This window comes from Heptranchias perlo, chromosome 1, assembly GCF_035084215.1.
Source record: "Heptranchias perlo isolate sHepPer1 chromosome 1, sHepPer1.hap1, whole genome shotgun sequence".
NCBI lineage: Eukaryota > Metazoa > Chordata > Chondrichthyes > Hexanchiformes > Hexanchidae > Heptranchias > Heptranchias perlo.
This window is the reverse complement of record NC_090325.1, coordinates 183,321,322-183,346,253: the sequence shown is the minus strand read 5'-3', so window position 1 is coordinate 183,346,253 and position 24,932 is coordinate 183,321,322. Positions and strand designations below refer to the sequence as shown.

At 44.4% G+C, this 24,932-nt stretch overlaps 1 protein-coding gene across 1 annotated transcript in view; it reads left to right on the top strand.

Annotated features, from left to right (window-relative positions):
- LOC137328836 (thrombospondin type-1 domain-containing protein 4-like) overlaps window positions 1-24,932 on the top strand; it is a 345,688-nt gene that overhangs the window by 42,075 nt on the left and 278,681 nt on the right. Inside the window, exon 6 of the mRNA XM_067994368.1 lies at window positions 4,754-4,890. Coding sequence (XP_067850469.1) covers window positions 4,754-4,890 — 137 coding nt within the window. The remainder of the gene's footprint in view (window positions 1-4,753; window positions 4,891-24,932) is intronic.

The following is a 24,932-nucleotide window of genomic DNA, read 5'->3' as shown; positions in this document are numbered from 1 at the left end:
ACCAGCACCTCTAGGGAGGGGGAGTGGAGGGACAGCCCTCCGACCCAACTCAGCTGCCATTATATTCTCCAGCATTCTTTAAGCAAAAGTCAAAGCAAGGAATGTGACCTTGCTTTAAGAAGTGCATCGCCACTTTAAATAGGTTATTGGAAGCCGGCCGGAAATCGAGAGCATTGTGTGGCCGGGCTGCCTGATTCCCAATGTGATTGGGAGGGCAGTCCGTCAATCTGATGGAAATGAAAGCCAGGAGTTAAAATTGCCCGAGTCTCAGGCTGGTGACATCATGGGGGCTTCTTGCTCGCCCTGCCCACCGCCCACCCAATTCATGCCCTGGGTTAAAATCGGGGCTTTAAAATTGCACAGAAAAACATCTTTTGAGCGTTTCGCAAACTGAGTGGCATGGAAATGCACAGAGCGACGTTTGTTCCGAAGATCATTGATTTGATTTTTTTTTAGCAGACTGGCTCATGCCCACTTAACAGAACAAAATTTTCATTATTAATTCTTCATACGTTGGACAACTGCAGAAAGAATATTTTTAGGAAACCTGTTATGTGCTTGTATCTAACTCTGCTGTCGCATGTAGTTTAGTGCTGCTGCCACGGCCAATGTCCAGTTCTTCAGTTCGTGTCCCATTGTGGTTAAAAATTGATCAACCATTCTGAGCAACAACATTTTTAGAATACAGCCAGCTAACTGTTGCCAGGACACAGCACGTAATGTGTTCATTAGACCCAGTCTGAACACAGATACACCTATTACTGACTGCCCATCCAGGCAGGATTTGCCTTTCTTGTTTTCACATCACTCAGTAATGTATAATAATACACATTTAATGTTTTGCACAGAAATTGGGCATTTGTGCACCTCTGGTATCTACAGCACACTGTGGTCATTGGGGTTAACCTGAGGCCCATGATGTATTCAGTGCCTAACTTGAGACCCCTGTTGGGTTCCATACCTTACGCAATTCCCATGATGTGTTCCATGTGTAACCTAAGATCCATGATGCATTCACTACCTTACCCAATGGCCCCGATAGTTACGGGGAGGGTGCAGGGGAGTGCGGTAGAGTGGGGAAAACCCAGCAAGGCCGGGGTCTCAGAGGTCCTGACGAATTTATCGGCAGGACCTTATTATAATTCTTTTCTTCCATCTCCTGCCTGGCAGCCGGCCAAATTGACAGACTGGCTAGCTGCCGGGCGGGGAAACCAGTGGCGTGGGCTGCAGTCGGGGACCCTTGGGGATGGTCCCTGGCAATCAGGAGGTAGGAGGAAGCGAGAGATCGAGGCTTGGTGGGGGTGGAGGTCGTTCATCACGGGAGGGAGGAAGGCCGGTGATTGGGACTGGAAGTGGGAGGAGGTCTGCGATCACGGCAGGATGGAGAGGGTGGCCGCAATCGGCAGGGGGGATGTCGAAGGCTTCCTTAGGGGGCCGGGGATGCACTCCTGCTCCCCCGGCCCACAAGGAATGCTGTAAAAGGCACTTCCCTTCTTGAGCCGGCAGCTCCCACCTCCTTTCACTGCCGGGTATCCCGAGCCCTAGGAAACCCATCCGGCAACTGTTGTATTTAAATCAGGCTCCCAATTGCATGTGGGAACCTGATTTAAATATGTTAATGAAATGTCCCGCCTCTTTCCTGAGTTCCATGGGGCATTCAACACCGTACCAAAGACCCACGATGTGTTGAGTACCTATCCTGAGATCCCTGATGTGTGCAATACGTTCACTCATTCACTCACTCACTCACACACACAATCTGGATATTGCTACCATTTTTTTTACATCTCAATAACATTGAGTCTGCACAGCACACAGACTGTTTGTTCAGGTTATGCTTCACTTTCACTGGTTACAGTGGACAGACTGTATATCAGACAGGGTTGGACTAGTGCTCCCTGATGATGACGTGACAAAAAGCAGCATTTTACTTTTCTATCCCATCATGGTAGTCAGCGCACCACTGGAAAATGGTGCTACTTCAGAAAAAATGGGCCACATCAGTGACACCTCTACTCATTGGGGGTGACATTGGCCCACACCAGTAGTGTGAAACGTGCTCCTAGCAAATTGGTTTCAGTAGAAAAGAGAATCAGGCGCAGTGTAAAATGGGCTGCTGATTTGCTGTGAGCCCATTTTGTGTTACTGGCATAGACCAATTTCATCCCCCACCCCTATCCATTGTGCCCCAGACCTGGACACCTACTGCCAGCTGACCCATTAGTAGATATGAACTGACGTTCAGTCTTCTCCATATTGCTCGAGGTTGACAATCTGAAGGGTTTTCCAGTGGACTACTGAAGCACACAACCACACCTACAGCTGCTCGCCAGCTCCCCCCAATAATTTACCCCCTCTGTCCTAAATTCCAGGGGGGGTGAAATTGGTCTTGGCGGTAAGGCAAAGTGGGCGATAGTGAATCAGCAGCCCAATTTACACGCTGTCCAATTTACTTTTCCATTGAAGTCTTCCTCTAGGTATTTAAAGTACCAAATTCCCTTTCAGTAGTTTTATAGTAGGACCTATAAGTGGATCCAGATCTATGATTTGGAAACTGTCCTTTTCGCTCTAATCTACTTTTGTAGATGTTTGTGGATGTTTGCCGTCAACAATTAATGGTCTAAAAATTGGATCGTGTCCAAATTCAGGTGAGACCCCGGGTGCAACAACTTGCATTTATATAGCGCTTTAAACGTCGTAAAACATCACAGGAGCATTATCAGACAAAATTTGACATCGAGCCACATAAAGAAATATTAGGACAGGTAGCGACTTAAAGGAGAAGAGAGAGGTAGAGGTTTAGGGATGGAATTCCAGAGCTTAGGGCCTAGGCAGCTAAAGGCTCGGTCGCCAGTGGTGCAGTGAAGGAAATCAGGAATGCGCAAGAGGCCAGAATTGGAGGAGCTGAGAGATCTCGTAAGGTTTTAGGGCTGGAGGAGGTTACAGAGATGGGGAGGGGCCAGGCCATGAAAGGATTTGAAAAGGATGAGAATTTTAAAATCGAGGCCCTGCCAGACCGGGAGCCAATTAAGATCACCGGCCACCACATACGTCTTAAGAGGCCGATGGCTGGGCCACAGGAAATTGGTCTGCTGGGCTCAGTTTTATAATGTGGGCACCAGTCATACCTCTAGAGGCAGCTTGCCGGATGCGGGGGGAGTGAGGTCGACCGGTTGGTATGCCGACCAAAGGCAGCAGTTAAGTCTGGGAGAGGAGGGAGGCAATCAGGAGGGGGGCAAGCACAGGATGACATTGACCCACAGTTTTAATGTGAAGCCAGGAGGAGCACACTGTTCCCTGTGGCTCCACATTCAGATAAGTATAAAATTTTGTACTTACCTTTTTGGTGACGACCTCCAATGATCCTTTTGAAGACTGCTGGTTTGGCTGCTGTGCCCCTGAGAAAACTGACCTTACAATGCATGGAGCATGTTGTGGTCGGTCATGATGCAATTTGGCAACCGATTTGCATAGGCAATGGGTCAGAGGTCAGTGGGCTCCCGTTTGCATTTCTGATATGTGCTCCCAAAGACTGTGCACCAGGAGCATAAATTCATAAAATCTACCTTTATATTCAAGGGTGGACATCTTTTAGAGACCAACCAACATAGAAGAACCTCCCAATCTGTTATTAATAGCAAGCTATTTTTTTGTTAGATTTCCTTAATCACTTTTTTAAAAATTCGTTCATGGGATGTGGGCGTCGCTGGCAAGGTCAGCATTTATTGCCCATCCCTAATTGCCCTTGAGAAGATGCTGGTGAGCCGACTTCTTGAACCACTGCAGTCCGTGTGGTGAAGGTTCTTCCACAGTGCTGTTAGGTAGGGAGTTTCAGGATTTTGACCCAGCGACGATGAAGGAACGGCGATATATTTCCAAGTCGGGATGGTGTGTGACTTGGAGGGGAACGTGCAGGTGGTGTTGTTCCCACGTGCCTGCTGCCCTTGACCTACTAGGTGGTAGAGTTCGTGGGTCTGGGAGGTGCTGTCGAAGAAGCCTTGGCGATGTGGATGGTACACACTGCAGCTACGGTGCGCCGGTGGTGAAGGGAGTGAATGTTTAAGGTGGAGGATGGGGTGCCAATCAAGTGGGCTGCTTTGTCCTGGATGGTGTTGAGCTTCTTGAGTGTTGTTGGATCTGCACTCATCCAGGCAAGTGGACAGTATTCCATTACACTCCTGACTTGTGCCTTGTAGATGGTGGAAAGGCTTTGGGGAGTCAGGAGGTGAGTCACTTGCCACAGAATACCCAGCCTCTGACCTGCTCTTGTAGCCACAGCATTTATATGGCTGGTCCAGTTAAGTTTCTGGTCAATGGTGACCCCCAGGATGTTGATGGTGGGGGATTCGGCGATGGTAATGCCGTTGCATGTCAAGGGAAGGTGGTTAGACTCTCTCTTGTTGGAGATGGTCATTGCCTGGCACTTGTCTGGCGTGAATGTTACTTGCAACTTATCAGGCCAAGCCTGGATGTTGTCCAGGATTTGGGATTAAATGTAAATTTCGGATTAAATGTAAATTAAATCCATTGTAGCTAATGGATTTACTACTATATTATATTTTGCATATTGCACCTGATTGGCCTGCTGTATATTGCAAACTCCCACGAGCTTTGATTTTGAAGATCAAGAATTTCACATGCGTTGACAGGTTGTGTAAAAATCACGGTTCCCAATAATTGCCCCAATTAAAAACTGCAGATCCAACTGCTACGCAATATCACATTTCAATATTTTGTTTTTCCCGCTGTTCAGTAACAGAAGACCAAAAATGTGAGCTGAACTGTGGAGCCATTGGGTACAAGTTCTACGTGCGCCACACCAATCAAGTCGTAGACGGAACACCTTGTGAACCTGGGTCTTTGAATATTTGTGTCAATGGACAGTGCAAGGTAAGCCTGCAAAATCTCTGCTGGAATTGGACATTGTCACAACTTGCTCTTGTAATTCATAGTTCCAAAGTACAGTACCATCCATCTTTATGGGACTAAAACTGTGCTTTGAAATTTCTTCCGGAATTTCCTGCTCCCATTCTGCTGCTGTAACTTTGCTGGAAGTGCAGTGGAAATCCCATTTACGGCGTGTAAACAGGGTCTCCGGCGCATTCCAGCGAAGTGACAATGGCGGAGTGGGAACAGCTCCGAGGAAATTCCTATGCTCATTGTGTGAAATGCAATCGTTCCCACTGCTTCATCAAAAGCTCAAATCAGTAGCAGAAAGAGTCAGCTGGTATAAAATGAGCAATGGGTGACTAGGTAATGAAAATGTTTTGTTGTGAGAAGTCTGTTTTAAAAAAAACTTTCCAAGGTGAAATTGGTTTAATGTCCTGAAGTCTGTCACATTTTTTGCAGCCTGGAATCACAGTTTGACTGCCACAGGGAGCTACATTTTCCAGCTGGATTTCTCTGCCTCTCATTTGTCCCCAGTAAGCCCTGATACTAGCTATGTTAATCAGGATAGAGGAAAATATTTACTGTAAATCAGTGATTTTAGTCAACTGCTAGCCCTGCCTGGTAGTTATCTGACCATTCGTTTGAGTTCTGAAATTTTCAATCAGTACTAGAATGAGTGACAAATGGAAGAAAGCAGTTTGGCATATATAATGTATTGTAAATTTACAATTTTAACACACTCATATATAATATGCTGTAAATCTTCGATTTTAATACACTTCCAAATATAATATGCTTCCCCACTGTGGACTGCAACTTTTAGAAAAAGTGTAGTAGCCATGTATAATATACATCCTCCCTCCAAGTATCAGTAAACAATGAAAATCTATTTTGCTGTGGAAATTACAGGGTAAACTCAATGAAGCTTTGCTCCCTGAATATGTTTGTTCAGAAAACCCTGTAAAGTGAACTTAATAAAATTCTGAGAGATATCATCCTTCAAAGAGTTAGGAAGTGGGTAGAGTTGCATTAAGTACTGACGTAGTCTGCTGTGTTAACCTCAGACACTCCATTAAGAATTGGGTTGATTTGCAAAAATGGTGCTACAGGACAAAAGGCAATTCAGTTTGCCACTCACCTGCACAGGAAACTTCAAACACTGTCCAAATGTCAAATTAGTGCTTGCTACCAACAAGGTGTGTGCCTGATTTTTGCAATGCTGCAATAGTTCTTTAAATCACTTAAATAAGCAGGTAGATCCAGATGTAACAAGGAGATGTGGTTTTCCCTGACAGATATATGTTTACTCATTATCCTGAATTTACAGTTTGAAACAGCTGGCTAATTGTTGTTTTTTGACGAAAATATTGAGTAAAAAGTCTATCATGCAGCATTAACCTTTCAATACTAATTCTCCATTCAATTGTTCACAGTATAGCACATTAGGGCTGATTCTGCGATCTAAGGCTCCTAGGAGAGAGGTACTCACATAGAGCATAGGCATGATTTTTACTCTGAGCCGGGTACCGCACATGACCGCAAATATTCGCGTGGGGAACCCGGAAGCGAATTGAGTGCATCGTAATCTGCAATCGCAACTCAACTGAAGGTGAGTATTTGAGTTTCCAGGTTTCCCAGGCTGGCTGCCTGTCGGCAGTGAAAAGAGCTGCGAATCAGTGAGAGGGGATGGGAGGGAGAGAGAGATCATCAGGCTTGGAAAAAAATCGGAGAGGGGGTGGGGGGATGTGGACAATATTGAGGGGGGTGGAGTGTCAGCCAGCATCTGGCATCGCGAGGGGTTCAGCCAGCATCGGAATCAGGGGGTCAGCCAGCAACAACATCGGGAGGATCAGCCAGCAATGGACATCGAGGGGGGGGGGTCCAGCATTGGGAGGAGTGGGAGGGTCCAGCATCAGAGTGGGGGTCCACCATCGGCGGGGGGATGGTCGGCTGATTGCGGGGGTCCTGTGAGCCAGGTGAGTTTTTTGGGACTGAATGAAGCACTCCTGCTCCTCCGGACCCACAAGCAGTGTAATAAAAGCACTAACTTCATGGATCTGGCCCTTCCCGCCTGCTTTCATCTGACGTGAATCGGAAGCAATGGGAAACCCGAACAGGTAAGCTTAAATTCATTTAAGTTTCCCAATACACAAAATATTAAGTACCTCAAGTATTTCAATGAGGTACATTGCCCCTTTAAGTATCGGCCCGCTGGCTTTAAGTGGGGGCAGTACTTCCTGGTGTCTGCTGTGCTCATGCATCCAAACCTGCTTGGGTTAAACCCAGAAGTGGGCGTGTTGAAGCCGAGATGCGGTCCCGCTCCAAATATCTACTATTTTGACTGCCCACCCGCCCCCAACCAGCCAGTTCTTGGGGGTTAAAGTTAGGAAATTGTGGGCTGCATGCCTGCATTTTCCCAAAATGTGCTCCCTGCGAGCACCACTCGCCACTGGGAGTGCTGGATCATGGAAGCAGCCCTGTTGTTCTTGAACATAAGGCATCCATCCATTAAATGCTTTTCCCAGTGTCTCCTAGTTTCCTCTTGGCTCACAATGCCAACTATTATAAAGTGAAGCAAGAATCCTAGAAGCTTTTCAAATTGGCCATATCTTCCCTGAATAAACCAAAATAAACAGAAATGTATTTTTTTTGTTTTAATATGGAAATTAAACTGTAGTCCTCAAAGTGCTTTCAGCACGAAAGTGCATTTCGTGTGCCAGAACTTTGCCCAGCCTGAATCCAAGTTTTGTGTAGTCAGGATCAATATAGCTTGGAAGAGTTTTATATCTTTTTTTAAGTTCATTTCACATTTGCTCAAATAGTTGATTTCAAGAATATGTTTCCTTTCCTACCTTTGAAGGTAATCATAGGAATGGAATACGTGTGGAAGAGCAAACTTCATGAGAATTTCAACTAACCTTTACTTGTTTAGTAGTGATTGAGTTGGTATTGTCATGAAATACTTTGCCCAGATCCAAAACTGAACACAAACAGGCAAACCTGAGTAGGATTGAACAAAACTGGGTAGGGCTGGACAAAACTGGGTAGAGATGAACAATAGTGGATAGAAATGGACAAAACTGCAGAAACGGGCAAACTAGATAGAAAGGGAGAAAGTTAGATGAAAACAGCAAAACCGCTGATGATTCAAGGATGAATGCCAGTCGATCTGAGAAGAACCAATTGATGTTTCCCAGTGGCTCCTATGTTCCTGAGTAGAAGTGGAAAAAAGCTTTTGCATTTTTGTATTCAACCTAATCTCCCCCTCTTGGAGCAGCAGAGCCCTGTCTGCGGGATTTGGGAGGGGTAGATACTGATGTTGGGCATAGATACAGGATTGTCACTAGACGTACGAAGGGGAAGCTATGAGAATTTTTTTCACATAGAGGGATTTTTGAAAATGGAATGCTCTACCACAGTTTGTTATTGAGACAGAGACTATAGTATCATTTAAAAGGTAATTGGATAAATATTTGAAAATGTTACGGTGAAAGGGCAAAGAAATAGATTAGAGTAGTTGAAGAGCTAGCAGTATTTGGCACAGTAGACTATTTGGTGTAGTACACTATTGGACACAGTACAATATTGAGCACAATACAGTATCTCGTTTGACAGTATTTGGCATTGTTGAATATTTAGCTGTATAGTATTTGGTACAGTAATTGGTTTGGCATTATTTGGCACAGCACAATATTTGGCACAGTATAATATTTGGCACAGTACAGTATTTGGCAGCTATATTTGGCATAAATGAATGTTATTTTACAGCTTGAATGTTTAACCCTTGAACTTCTCTCTTATTTTTCTAAACCTTTGGAGAGGTGGGCCTCATGTTTAGTTTATATAACTATGTAAATAGCCTCTTGTTATTTTTACAACTAGATTTTGTTTCTGTCTGGAATGGATAATTCAATTTAAGGTCTTAAAAACTTAATAGTTTTATGGTCCGTTCCGTCTATCTGCTGCTTTTACAACTGTAGTCTAATAATTGGAGCAAGAAGTATGTGTAGCTACGAACACAATGGGGCAGATAATGCAATGGTGGGTGCTCCATATTATCAAGTGTGGAGGCCTGAGGTGCTCTGCTTCCCCTAATGCGACCTCAAGAGTGGATGGCACGCAGAGCCTGTGCATAAACTGTGGAAAACTCAATAATGCTCCAAATGGGAATGAGGGCACCACCCATAATGCAAGTGGAGCATATGAGTAGTGTTCCTGATAGACATCCCACCTCAAAAATGTTAGTTTCAATCCAAAATGGTCCTCTCCTGCATATAGGGACATTAATGGCATTACTCATTAAAAGTAGCAACGCTATAAAAGAGGCAAACCAAGCAGTAGGGTTCATTTCTAGAGGGATAGAATTGAAAAGCAAAGAAGTTTTGTTAAACTTGTAAAGAACCTTGGTTAGACCAAACTTGGAGTATTGTGCACAGTTCTGGTCTCCATATTATAGAAAGGACATAAAGGCATTGGAGAGGAAAGGCTGAACAGGCTGGGGCTCTTTTCTCTAGAAAAGAGAAGGCTGAGGGGTGACCTGATAGAGGTCTTTAAGATAATGATAGGGTTTGATAGGGTAGACATAGAGAAAATGTTTCCACTTGTGGGGGAGTCAAAAACTAAGGTCATAAATATAAAATAGTCACTAATAAACCCAATAGGAAATTCAGGCGAAACTTCTTTACCCAAAGAGTGGTAAGAATGTGGAATGCGCGATCACAAGGAGTAGTTGAGGCAAATAGCATTGATGCATTTAAGGGGAAGCTAGATAAGCACATGAGGGAGAAAGGAATGGAAGGGCATTCTGATAGGGTTAGATGAAGTAGGGAGGGAAGAGGCTCGTGTGGAGCATAAACACTGGCAAAGACCAGTTGGGTCGAATAGCCTGTTTCTATGCTGTAGTTTTGATGTAACTCAATGTAAATAAGTCATAGCCACAAGGGAACAAAGGTCTTCCTTACTTGCTGGTATCACACGGAAAGTCTTTGATGTTGTTCCATGAAAAACATCATGTATCTCCAAGAATTGCATAGCTATCTTGAAGTCTCTGGTGAGTTTTGTAAGGTTTTTTTTGTGTGTCAGTTTTCATTAGATGATAACTTTCCTGATCCCACACTCCCAGTGATGAAGTCCCATCTGAAGGAAACAAGACTACAAGATTGTAGGCCCAATTCTCTGACATGTGCTTCTTTTAAGGACAGTTCTTTGCTGGGATTATTGGATTAGGGAATTTATCCTTATGTCTTTGTGTATTAAAAACAAAATTAACTGTAGCTATCTTGGAAGGTAAAATACATTTAACAAATAGCATCCAAGTCATTGATTTACAGAGTAATCATTTAAGAAATAAAGCTGAACAGAAATTATAAGCTGCCTTCTTTTGAACAGTGTGATTTATTGTACACAGCTGAAGTAAATTGTGCTAACTTAAAGGTCTGGTTAAAATGTTCCAGTTATTTATTACTTTCCAGCAAGTAGCAAAGTGCCAACTAGTACATGCCTGGATAAGGAAGGCTTAAGTTTAGATAAGGGAGTGAACTTTCTAAGTGAGGAACCTCCAGGCAGATCCACAATAATGCCAGAAATCAGAGTATCACAAGAGAATTATGGATGAGGAAGGCCATTTGGCCCATCATAATTCATCTGTCTAGAAAATCCTCCTGTCTCCTCATTGCAGCTTCAATTTCTTTCTTAAATTAATCCAGGGTTTTTACCTACGACTAGATTCCATACATTGATCATTTATGTGAAGAAAAAATTCTAAAGTTTCCTTTTGCTCGTTTGAATCTGTCTCCCCTTGTCCTACTTCTGATTGAAGAGACTCGATGACCTTTCCATACTCAATCCAGCCACCGTATGGGACCTAATGGGTGTGCCTTTCAGAGCCCCTCTTCATCTGCTTCCTCCTCCAGGTAACATAGATAAACGGGAAGCAATGTTGGATGCCAGGGCAGTGAAAAACCAGAGAATGAGCTGTTGGGTTTGTCCACATCCCTGTAACCAGTTCTGAAAACCCCAGGTGACATAGCTGAATGTGTCTGAGCGGCAGTACATCCAGCAACTGAAGTTTTCAAGGGAGGTGGTTAGAAAAATTTGTGACCTCCTGATAGGAGGCCTGGAGCCATGGTGTAGGACTAGGCCCTGCCAGAAGACCTGGGGCCATGGTGTAGGACTAGCCCCTGAGAGAAGACCTGGGGTCATGATGCAGAACTAGCCCCTAAGAGAAGACCTGGAGCCATGGTGCAGGACTATCCCCTGAGAGAAGACCTGGAGCCATGGTGCAGGACTAGCCCCTGAGAGAAGACCTGGAAGCAGTGTGTAGGGCTGAACCTACTCTTCCATTCACCGTAAAATTGACAACAGCTTAAAACATACCAGGAGCTTCTCAGGGGACAACAGGGACATGACAAACATCAGCCAGTGAGCGGCACAACTTTGTACGGCTCAATTCACAAATCCATGTTCCAAGGGGTAGACAGGATTGGCACCTTTAACATTAATCTACCCTCCAAAACAATTCTATAGCCCCGCCTTCTCACCAATTATCAAGAAAGAAACTGAACCCTTAGTAATAACACAAAGTACCACCATTTGTAGTGCTGTAATGCCTGTTATTTATATGTGACCCTATCATTTGTCTAGCTCTAAATCTTTTCTCACCATTCCTACCTTTTCCATTCCCTATCTTTGCATCTACTTATTGCAATCTCTGTAACAGGAGCTTGACTGGGGGTCTGGCAGCTAACTCTCCAATGCTGGCTTTTGAATTAAGTATGGCCAAGAGCCAGAGGTCACAGCCTCAGGCTACAGCTCCTCCTTGGGGTGGGGCGTGGCGGTCTGGCCCAGCATACTATCATGCTCAGCAGCAGTCAATTGGGGGAGGAAGGAAGCCAATGTTATGATGGTGGTGCAGGCAGAAGAACATTTGGCTTCTTCTGCCTTGGGTGGTGTCCCTTGCCTCTGAGTCAGAAGGGTATGGCTTCAAGCCTCACTCCAGGGATTTGACTACATAATCTAGGCTGACATTTCAATGCAGAACTAAGAGAGGTGCTGTCTTTTGGATGGAACATTGAACATAAAATATCCCGTGGCACGAGTCGAAGAACAGCAGGGAAGTTTTTTCAGTGTCCTGGCTAACCATCACCACCAAAAATACATTATCTGGTCATTATCTCATTGCTGTTTGTAGGACCTTGCTTTGTGTGAATTGGCTGTTGCGTTTCCCAACATTACAGCAGTGACTGCACTTCAAAAGTACTTTGTTGTCTGTGAACCGTTATGGAACATCCTGAGGTTGTGAAAGGCACTATATAAATTCAAGTTCTTTATTTTCTTTCTCTGATGTAGACCCCATATCAACTCAGGTTGTGGCCTCAATGCCATTATGTGAGTTGATAAGTGTAAGATCTGACCCAAGAGCATTGGTGGTACTCCCGAAGCTTGTGTTCATGTAGCTGCTCATTTGTCTCAGCTCTTCCATCAGGCGGTCCATAGAGAGGGACACACTGTTGGAATGTCCTATGGTGAACTCCCTGGGGTTGGTGGAGGTTCCCTAATTTGACTGCAAATGTTAGTCAGCCAAGTGATTAGGAGTGCATCTAGGGTACCTGCTATTTCTCAGGCCGTGGTGGAGTGCCAGAATGGTGGTGGGGTGGGGGGGGGGTGTTGTTTGCGAGTTGTGTGGAGCCCTCCCTGGAAGAAACTTCTGAATTTCTCCCTTTGTAAGGGAGCCATGTTAAAATGTTAAAACTTTTTGTCCCCAAATCTTTGCGGATCCAGGCCTCAATCCCAGACAGGCGCTACTTTTGCTCTGTCAGGGAGGCATGCCAGGTGTCACTAGGTATGCCTCTGCCGATCATACACCAAGTTCCATTGGAAGCCCAGGATATGGGAACTCCCAATGTAGGGATTCCTTGTCCCCAGCCCCCAGTCCCTCCTACGTTGATGGCTACATTTAGGGTGGACGGAGTTTCTTCCCCCAATAAGCCATTGTGGAACCCCAAAACTTTAGGCAGGGACTTGGTATATGCAGATCCCAGCCTAAACTTCAGCTACTCTGACAGATCCTCACCAAAGTTGCTACGGAAATCCAACTGCGGATTGTCATGGTCGGATAGCATTAACCCCGGGCAAGTGAAGGGAGGCAGGTGAGTGATCAACTTTATGATTGTGATAGCGCTATCAGATATCATCACTGATTAGATGTGGCTGTTCCGTGGCTCCAAGTTTCAATCAGTGAAACATGTTAGGAGGTGGGGGGGGGTGGGGTTTGTGATTGTGAAGGCTTTTAAAATAACATTTAACAGTACTTGGTTCAAGTGGTAGCTTAGTGTCTTGTGATGAGTGATACCAGATGCAGTATACCTTTCTCCTTCAAACCAGATCATTGAACTTTTTACAGCACTGAAGCCTACACATTGATCATTTTGGCCACCTCCTGCCAAGCTTCCTGCCCTGTGTTTTGTTTACCTTTCTCCCAGACAATGGATATAGGATTCCATCCTCCTTTCAGTCTCTTGCAGAAGCAACTCCAGACCCTCCTCGTTGAAGGAAAATATGGGAGTCCAGTCTGGAGGTCATTTAGGTAAAAAATACTTGAGGTGGCACAGTCAAACCCTCATCATAGACATCCAAAAGCAAAAGCTTCTCTAAAGCTTTTAAAATGCAGGCCTTAATTTTCTGTTTGTCTGCAGGCGCCACCCAATTGAAAGGCCCAGTTTTCACCTCTGTAACACTACCTCCATGCAAATGAAAGGAAACAGGAAATTTAGGTGCTATCACATGTTTCAGGTGAAGTGCACAAGAGGTGCACTTCACCCAGTTTGCTCCAACGCTGCAGGTCCCCAGGAAAAGCCACCATCTCAATCCCTTTCAGTGCTACGTCCCTATTGTGTTGCGCTGTGCGTGTTTTCATTGCATACCATTTTCCCCATCAGCTTGAGATCATTATTCTGATTTCAGCGATTCTGCGGAGTTTTTGAGTCTTTGGTGGTTGTCAAGATAACCACTGCTGTGAACTTTTACATGACTGGATCCCTTCAAACAATAGCAGTGGATTTATGCCAAATGTCTCAATCGATAGTGCATTGATGCATAAAACAGGTGACAGATTGTTTGTTTGCTGAGGCTAACTCCTTCATCCCTTTTCCCATGGAAAGCTGCCAGCAATATGAGAGAGCATTGCACTTTTTGTATGTCACCAGTTTCCTCAAAGCGCTGGGCATTAGTGCTGGCACATACGGCACCCCACTCCTAGGGATTCCATTGCATTAATGTGCAGCTGGCCTCCAACTCCCTCTATGGCTTCCGGCTCCAGAATTTGAAGTGCAGTCTTTCATTGCGCAATAGTTGGGAGCGCTCCCTCCAATCCACAGTTATTCCTGCCCATTATGTATGGCTTTTTCCTGTAAGCAAATACAAAACTTGGAATGTCACTCAAGTGCCCAGCCTATATGCCACCTTGTGTGAGTCCATGAACATACAATATGTAAGGAACTTCTATTGGCAGCATGTTTGGTGATTGCAAGATTTATATGTGACATTAGAAATGCCAGCAACAAGGTCAGCCCTGCAGCATGCGCATATGTCAAAGAGCTAAAAGGTTGCCTGTGTGTTCTGTACGCTGCCAAGCAGCATCAAGTTGAGAATGACCTCTTGCAGGCATTGATGCTGAAGGTAAGAAAAATGTGGGTGCACTTACTATGAAAATCTTCCTGTGTCCAGAATTCTTTTTCATGTTCCCCATGATCTATGGATGTGCATTTACTCTTTCTGTTGCCTCCAGCCAGGCCTTCCTAGAAAGTGTCCCTTAGCTTCACAGAGTACAATTCTCAAGAGTAAGACCTCCAACACAGCATCCCCTTGCTTCCATATTAAAGTGCTAACAACAAACCTATAAGTTTTTCAGTAGCTCTGCTTTAACTACGAGCAACAGCCCTTCAAGAGATGCCGACTCACCGGATATCCTGCCCATGCACGCAGCATGCTCCCTTTGGCTCCCTAGCTCACTAGGGAGCATATCATAATAAGGATCCTCTGGGGGGTATGATCATAATATGATAGAATTTCATATTAAGTTTGAGAGTGATGTAGTTAAGTATGAAACTAGGGTCTTGAAGTTAAACAAAGCCAATTACTTAGGTATGAGGGGCGAGTTGGCTAAGGTTGATTGGGAAATTAAATTAAAAGACATGACGATAGATAAGCAATGGCAAACATTGAAAGAAATAATTCATAATTCTCAACAAATATACATTCCCTAGAGGAATGAAAACTCCCGTGGCTAACTAGAGAAGTTAAGGATAGTATTAGATTAAAAGAAGATGCTTACAATGTTGCCAAAAAGAATAGTAATTCTGAGGATTGGGAGGGTTTTAGAAACCAGCAAAGGATGACCAAGAAATTGATAGAGGGAGAAAATTGAATATGAGAGTAAACTAGCAAGAAATATAAAAACAGATCGTAAGAGCTTCTACAAGTATGTAAAAGGAAGAGATTAGCGAAAGTAAACGTGGGTCCCTCAGAGCCAGAGAGAGGAGAAATTATAATTGGGAATAAGGAAATTGCAGAGACATTAAACAAATACTTTGTATCTGCCTTCACAGTAGAAGACACAAAAAACATATCGGAAATAGTGGGGAACCAAGGGTCTAATGAGTGTGAGGAACTTAAAGTGAAGAAAAAGTACTGAAGAAATTAATGGGACTAAAAGCCACCAAATCCCCTGGACCTGATGGCTACATCCTAGGGTTTTAAAAGAGGTGGCTGCAGAGATGGTGGATGCATTTGTTTTGATCTTCCAGAATTCCCTAGATTCTAGAACGGTCCCCATGCATTGGAAGGTAGCAATGTGACCCCGCTATTCAAGAAAGGAAGGAGAGAGAAAACAGGGAACTATAGGCCAGTTAGCCTGACATCTGTCATTGGGAAAATGCTAGAATCTATTATTAAGAATGTAGTAACAGGGCACTTAGAAAATCATAATATGATTGGGCAGAGTCAACACAGTTTTATGAAAAGGAAATCGTGTTTGACAAATCTATTAGAGTTTTTTGAGGGTAGATAAAGGGGAACCAGTGGATGTAGTATATTTGGATTTTCAAAAGGCATTCCATAAGGTGGCACACAAGAGGTTGTTACTCAAGATTATGGCTCATGGGATTGGGGGTAATATATTAGCATGGATTGAGGATTGGTTAACGGACTGAAAACAGAGAATAGGAATAAATGGGTCATTTTCGGGTTGGTAGGTTGTAACTAGTGGGGTGGCACAAGGATCAGTGCTTGGACCTCAGCTAATTACAATATATATCAGTGACTTAGATGAAGGGACCGAGTGTAATGAATCCAAGTTTGCTGACGATACAAAGCTAAATGGGAAAGTAAGCTGTGAGGAGGATGCAAAGAGTCTGCAATGGGATATAGACAGGTTGAGTGAGTGGGTGAGAAGGTGGCAGATGGAGTATAATGTGGGTAAATATGAAATTATCCACTTTGGTAGGAAGAATAGAAAAGCAGAATATTTTTTTAGAAGGCGAGAGAAATGTTGGTATTCAGACGGATTTGGGTGTCTTTGTACACAAATCACAGAAATTTAACATGCAGGTACAGCAAACAATTAGGAAGGTAAATGGTAAGTTAGCCTTTATTGCAAGGGGGTTGGAGTATAAGAGCAAGGATGTCTTGCTGCAGTTATATAGGGCTTTGGTGAGACTACACCTGGAGTACTGTGTACAGTTTTGGTCTCCTTACCTAAGAAAGAATATACTTGCCTTCGAGGGGGTGTGACGAAGGTTCACTAGATTGATTCCTGGGATGAGAAGGTTGTCCTATAAGGAGAGATGGAGTAAAATGGGCCTATACTCTCTGGAGTTTAGAAGAATGAGAGGTGATCTCATTGAAACGTATAAGATTCTGAGAGGGCTTGATAGGATAGATGCTGAGAGGCTGTTTCCGATGGCTGGAGAGTCTAGAACTAGGTGTCATAGGCTCAAGATAAGAGATTGGCCATTTAGGACTGAGATGAGGAAACATTTCTTCACTCAGAGGGTTGTGAATCTTTGGAATTCTCTATCCCAGAGGGCTATGGATGCTCAGTTGTTGAGAATACTCAAGATTGAGATCGATAGGTTTTTGGACACTAAGGGAATCAAGGGCTATGGGGATAGGGCTGGAAAGTGGAGTTGAGGTAGAAGATCAGCCATGATCTTATTGAATGGCGGAGCAGGATCTAGCCTACTCCTGCTCCTATTTCTTATGTTCCTATGTTCTTAAAAGGGGCTCGCAAAATCACATGAGGCCCGCTATCTGTGTTATTGTGCACCATGAACATGGTGCATTCTGGTCCAGCCCTCATGTCCAATGATGCTATTAAAAGGGAACAGGCTTAGTATGTTTGCATTGACAGTGTGACCAAAATTCCTTAGCCATTCCGCCAGACCAATTCTAACTGATTCCGGAGAGGGGGGGGAGGGTGTTCTCAACATCCCTTCTCCCGCCGGCCTCAGCATCAGGGCTGTCATTTGTGGCATCCCAGGGCAGGTGGGTGCTTGAGATGCGTTCATAACCCTTATTTAAATGCGATGACCTCCCACTGATCCCGCATACTCGAGGGAGTCATCGGCAGAGGTCACCGGCAGGCACAGGATGCACTGCAGCAACTCGGCAAGGCTTCTTCGACAGCACCTCCCAAACCCGCGACCTCTACCACCTAGAAGGACAAGGGCAGCAGGCGCATGGGAACAACACCACCTGCACGTTCCCCTCCAAGTCACACACCATCCCGACTTGGAAATATATCGCCGTTCCTTCATTGTCGCTGGGTCAAAATCCTGGAACTCCCTTCCTAACAGCACTGTGGGAGAACCGTCACCACACGGACTGCAGCGGTTCAAGAAGGCGGCTCACCACCACCTTCTCGAGGGCAATTAGGGATGGGCAATAAATGCCGGCCTTGCCAGCGACGCCCACATCCCGTGAACGAATAAAAAAAAAGGCACAATCCCAATGTAATTGTCAGGATCAAGTCCCTAAGTACTTTCTATGCCAATATTTGCATTTTTGGAATCACCTTTTGGGCACAATTTTGATTTACTCATTATATTACATCGCTGACAGTGGCCCTCGGGTAAATCCCGGAGAGGGGGGTGGGGGGGGAGACAACAACAGGAGGGGGACCGATGACGGGTCGGTAGCAGCACTCCTGCTCCAAATCAACCATAAAATTCTTCTTACCAATCTTTTTGGCGGCGGCCACTTGCTAGGCTAACACCTGATTTAGGCGGTGGCCAAGGATGCCTGAAGAATCGTCCAACCCAATTTGAGGTCAGATGTATTTCAGGCGTCCTTGGGACGTGGAAGACAGCACCGTGAAATCTGTGCTTTTGGGCCATGTACTGTGCCTGAAAAATGGGCGCATCAGGGTCCAATTTCTGACCGTTAGTCCGGCTTTACCTGGAGTGCTGCTTACACGTCTGGTCACTGTTGTAAGAAAGCCACCCATGTATTGGACAGGGTCACCTCAGGCAACTAAATTGATAGTTTGGATTAATAACTTACTCATGAAGGGAGGATGCAGTAGCTGGGAATCTTTACAGTGGGGAAGAGAAGATTCAGGGGCGACCTTATAGAATTATTCAAGAGCCAAGAGTATAGACTAGATAAACATCAATATATAGAACATTGTCACAGATTCTACAAAAGGACATAGCCTACCCAGGGGGTAGTGAATGTGTGAAATAGACTGCCAAATGAGGCAGTGGAGGCTTATTGTATCAGCAAATTCAAGATAGAATTGGATAAGGAAAATTTGGTAGAGTGGTATTGTGTGGTATGGTATTTTCTAGACCCTGAGACTAGCCAGATGGACTACAGTGGTCATTTCCAGTCAATTTCATTCTTATATTCTGAAAGAGCTATAAGGTGAAGGCTTGAGATGGGTGAGTTATAAGTGTTGAACGGGTTGATGGGCAACACCTTGTGGCATTAAATTTTGGGCCATCTACCTGGTAATTCGTACTGTTGGGTAGTCTGACCTTCTTGCTAGATTCCTTCATAAAGGCTCATAGAATTTTTGCTCCTACATGTGGCCACTTAAGGGTTTAAATATGAGCAACAGCCCTTAAGGAACAACGGGCTCACTGGATATCCCGACCATGTATAAAATGAGCCCCCTGTGACTGGGCCAATTTATGCAGGGAGTATATACAAATTATTTCATTGAATTGACCTTGCAAAATCAGGTGAAGTTAGTTGGCTTGCCAAAATGCATGTGGTCCATGCGTGGCAAACCGATACTGCTGGTGTTGAACTGGGACTGGATAATTGGCTGCATAGTCCATACCTGTCATTGCCTTTCTGTGTGGTTGAATTAGTTCCAAACAAAATATCTTTGGATCTGATGAATTGTTTCAGTAAAACAGACAGTTCAGCCGCTGTATAACTTGATCGCTTGTAGATTTTAATCTCCACCTTTGCATCCTTTATCACCAACATCCTAGGTAAAGAACCTCATTCATGTTCATTGAGGTGGATACATTTGAATAATTTCAACAAACTGCTCTTTGGGCATCTTAAGTTTGTGCTGGCAGTATGTTAGGATGTTTTCTATCAGCCTATACAGCATGCGGTAAGGGAACGCATTTATCATTTAACTGCTGTTCAACTCCTGAAAGTCCCTCCACATTATTGTTCAAAATTTGCCCCTGGTTATCAAACCTTTCCCTCCTTTTTGTGTGCTGTCACTTTGAAGTGTGTATAAAGCAGCTGGGAACTTCGGAAGATGCTTTAATTTAAAACAGGCTGTGACATATCTTGAAAAATGGTTGAAAGTATGGAAGCATTCTTTAGAAATCAAGCATTGCCCGAGGTGATAGAAGAGAAGATGGATGATACATTTTTGCAGACAAAGGACTGTTTAACAAAGTTTAACAGAAACTTGGCGCCTACCAGTGATTAAAACAACTTGTCTTTTAATAAATCAGCTTGTGGTTTAATACTAATCCATGAAAATTAAATTACCTCATTTGATTATTAAGACAAACAAAGCTTAACATTGTTGGTAAGGCTGCAATGAGTCTTTGTGTCTCGTGAAAAACATGTCCCATAGTCTGGCCTTGTTGAATGCTGTAATAAAGCTGCAAATTCTATTTTATAACCACAACTTAAATCACCCTGCTAAACACAAAATGGCACATCAGCCTTTGATCCTCAATACCATGTGTATTTAAAGTAAATAAATGGTCTGTGCTCAGTCAGTGGAAAGTATCCTGATAAAATGTGCTTCCTTTAAACACTGTGCAATTTAGGATGGAAAAATGTTCCGTTTTGATCGCAGGTACAGATTCTGTAGTAAAGATTAGTTATTGTCAGTCAGGAGAAACAGAGTAAGGCTTGTAAATTCTTTTAATATTGTGCCTCCAGAATGAAAGAAAGAAAGACTTGGATTTATATAGTGCCTTTCACAACATCAGGATGTCCCAAAGCGCTTTACAGCCAATGAAGTACTTTTGAAGTGTAGTCACTGTTGTAATGTAGGAAACGTGGCAACTAATTTGCGCACAGCAAGCTCCCAGAAACAGCAATGTGATAATGACCAGATAATCTGTTTTAGTGATGTTGGTTGAGGGATAAATGTTGGCCAGGACACCGGGGAGAACTCCCCTGCCCTTCTTCGAAATTGTGCCATGGGATCTTTTACATCCAACCAAGAGGGCAGATGGGGCCTCGGAATAACATCTCATCCAAAAGTTGGCACCTACGACAGTGCAACATTCCCTCACTACTGCACTGGAGTGTCAGCCTGGATTATGTGCTCAAGTCCCTGGAGCGGGACTTGAACCCACAACTTTCTGACTCAGAGGTGAGAGTGACTTCGCAAAAATACCTTAGGCGTAAGCAGATGGAGCAGCACTGAATAGGAAAGGCACAATACAAGTCTAACATCGACTTTATCCAACAGCTGTTAATCTCTTGAGAAAGGGTCTGCAAGTTTATCTCTGCCCCTTAATGATAAGTGGTGTAAAACTCCAGTATCTATTTAACCTTATAATCCACAGCACTTATCCCTGCTTTCCCAGGGCTGATATGTCCATGTTTCCAGCAGCTCAGGAACTATCAGGTTCTCAACATCATTTAATTATTTTTATTGAGTTTTGCCATTGTTGCATCAGAGAAATAATTGCTTAAAATGCTTTGAACACCTCAATGGTTATGGAATACTGGTACCTAAATTGCACCTTATATAGATATTACCTATGCCTAATGTCTTGGTCATTAGCACTAAGAGTCCTGCACAGCACACATCTTACTCCAAACTTCATCAGGTATATTCCTGCCTCATGCTTCTTCAGGTTTGTTCCTACTTCATCAGGTAGATTGTCAGCGACTCGGAATTAACAAATTCTCAGTGATCTCTTTCCCACCGCCCCGCCCCCACCGCCTCTCAATCTGGTCAGCTGCTGGGCGGCAAATAAAGTAAAAAAAAATTCCAAGAAGATCCTGCCGTTAAATTCGGCAGCACCTTTGGGTCCTGCCGTTAAATTCGGCAGCACCGTCGCCTTCCTGGTATTTCTGAGTTTCCCGGCCGCTGACAGGCACCCCCGCTCCTTCCCTGCCTCCCTGGAAATTTCGGGGCCTTGGTGTCTGCAGCCCACCAGCAGCATTTAAATGAGACCCGGACCCAAAAATGGCTTTGGTCGGGCAACGCAGCTGCTCTGCCAACTCCACAACTATTTCTGGTGGGTCTAAAATCTTCCAAAACTTTGTTTCCCCATTTCACTGGCTGACCTCCTCTGACTAGTCCAATCATCAGCAATTTTATGCCAAATACATGGCTCCCAAAAATCCACGGGCTGCAATTCCAGAGATTACGTTGGGATTGCACCATGACTGCCCACTAGCGCTGACCCTGCTGGAATTTGTGGAGGCAGCAGGAGTGCATCCCATTTGCTTGAGGGCCAGTGGAGCCTTCGGCAAGTCTGAAGAGTTATCTACACAAGGAATTGAATACTTGTCTTTAGCAGTCACCCCATTCAATATTCTGCAGTTGATGCAGAAACTAGCCTCCTCAGATGGATTTGGGGTCACTGCAAAAAGTCCTCCAGCCAGAAACTGGTTCAATAATATCAGCTCATAACATACTTTTTAAATGGGTTAAAGGTTTCTGCTGCTAATACCCTTTCAGGCAGTGAGTTCCAGACCCCCACCACCTTCTGGGTGAAAAACTTTTTCCTCAGCTCCCCTCTAATCTTTCTATGAATCACTTTAAAACTATGCCCCCTGGTTGTTGACCTCTCTGCTAAGGGAAATAGGTCCTTCCTATCCACTCTATCTAGGTCCCTCATAATTTTGTACACCTCAATTAAATCACCCCTCAGCCTCCTCTGTTCCAATGAGAACAACTCCAGCCTATCAAATCTTTCCTCATAGCTAAAATTCTCCAGTCCTGGCAACATCTTTGTAAATCTCCTCTGTGCCCTCTCTTGTGCAATTATATCCTTCCTGTATTGTGGTGACCTGAACTGTACGCAGTACTCAAGCTGTGGCTTAACCAGTGTTTTATACAGTTCCAGCATAACCTCCCTACTCTTATATTCTATGCCTCAGCTAATAAAGGACTGCATTCCATATGCCTTCTTAACCACCTTATCTACCTGTCCTGCTATCTTCAGGGATCTGTGGACATGCACTCCACTTCCTCACTTCCTCTACACTTTTCAGTATCCTCCCATTTATTGTGTACTCCCTTGCCTCATTCGCCCTCCCCAAATGCATTACCTCACACGTCTCCGGATTGAATTCAATTTGCCACTTTTCTGCCCACCTGACCAGTCCATTGATAGCTTCATGCAGTCTACAGCTTTCCTCCTCACTATCAACCACACGGCCAATTTTTGTATCATCTGCAAGCTTCTTAATCATGCTCCCTACGTTTAAGTCCAAATCATTAATATATATCACAAAAAACCAGGGGCCTAGTACTGAGCCCTCCTAGTACTGAAAACAGCCTTCCAGTCACAAAAACACCTGTCGACCATTACCCTCTGCTTCCTGCCACTGAGCTAATTTTGGATCCAAACTGCCACTCCTCCCTTGGATCCCATGAGCTTGTACTTTTTTGACCAGTCTGCCAAGTCAAAAGCCTTGCTAAAATCCATGTAGACTACATCAAATGCATTACCCTCATCGACCCTCCTTATTACCTCCTCAAAAAATTCAATCAAGTTACAGACACGACCTTCCCTTATGAAATCCATGCTGACTGTCCTTGATTACTCCGTGCCTTTCTAAGTGACGGTTTATCCTGTCCCTCAGAATAGATTCCAATAATTTGCCCACCACCAAGGTTAGGCTGACTGGCCTGTAATTACTCGGTCTATCCCTCGCTCCCTTTGTAAACAATGGTACAACGTTAGCAGCCCTCCAATCATCCGGCACCACTCCTGTATCCAGTGAGGATTGGAAAATGATGGTCAGAGACTCCGCTATTTCCTCCCTTGCTTCTTTTAACAGCCTGTGATACATTTCATCTGGCCCTGGTGATTTATCTACTTTCAAAGATACTAATCCCTTTAATATTTCCTCTCTCACTAAGTTTATCCCATCCAATATTTCACACCCCTCCTCCTTAACTACAATGTCTGCATCATCCTTCTCTTTTGCGAAGACAGTCGCAAAGTATTCATTAAGAACCATACCCACATCTTCCGCCTCCACACATAGGTTACCTTTTCTGGTCTCTAATAAGCCTACTCTTTCCTTAGTTATCCTCTTGCTCTTAATGTTTTTATAAAGCATCTTTGGGTTTTCCTAGATTTTACTTGCCAATATTTTTTCATGCCCTCTGTTTGCTTTCCTAATTTCCTTTTTAATTTCACCCCTGCACTTTTTATACTCCTCTAGGCTTTCTGTAGCATTGAGTTCTCAGTGCCTGATATAAGCTTTCGTTTTCTGCTTTATCTTGCCCTGTATGACCCTTGACATCCAGGGGGCTCTAGATTTGGCAGCCTCACCCTTTTCCTTTGTGGGAACATGTTTACTCTGCACCCCTCAAATCTTCCCTTTGAATGCCTCCCACTGATCTGACATTGATTTACCTTCAAGTAGCTGTTTCCAGTCCACTTTTGCTAAATCACTTCTTCGCTTAGTAAAATTGGCCTTTCCCCAGTTGAGAACTTTAACTCCTGTTCTATCTTTGTCCTTTTCCACAACTATGCTAAAACTAACTGAATTATGTAATTATATCAGTTCATCGCAGTTGGCCATGTGTGGATTGTGAGGTGGCCAAAACATTTCAGTTGCTGGCCCTTACTTGGAATGTTCCTATACCAAGCATCCAAACCTACCTTTTCTGTCATGTCACGGGAGCTACTCCCAGCTCTGCCCATGTGAACAGTGTCACTGGAGCTACTTCCAGCTCTGCCCATGTGAACAGTGTCACTGGAGCTACTCCCAGCTCTGCCCATGTGAACAGTGTCACTGGAGCTACTTCCAGCTCTGCCCATGTGAACAGTGTCACTGGAGCTACTCCCAGCTCTGCCCATGTGAACAGTGCCAGTGGAGCTACTCCCAGCTCTGCCCATGTGTACAATGCCAATGGAGCTACACCCAGCTCTGCCTATGTGTACAGTGTCACTGGAGCTACTCCCAGCTCTGCCTATGTGTACAGTGTCACTGGAGCCAATCCCAACTCTGCCTATGTGTACAGTGTCACTGGAGCTACTCCCAACTCTGCCGATGTGTAGTGTCACTGGAGCTACTCCCAGCTCTGCCGATGTGTACAGTGTCACTGGAGCTACTCCCAGCTCTGCCCATGTGAACAGTGCCAGTGGAGCTACTCCCAGCTCTGCCCATGTGTACAATGCCAATGGAGCTACTCCCAGCTCTGCCCATGTGTACAGTGCCACTGGAGCTACTCCCAGCACTGCCTATGTGTGCAGTGTTATAGGAGTCAATCCTGGTCTCCTGCTGAAGTTACAGCAGAAGGTTGGGAGAACCTGCAGAAATTCAGGGCAGTGTTTTCTCTCACTTTTTGCTAATTGTCT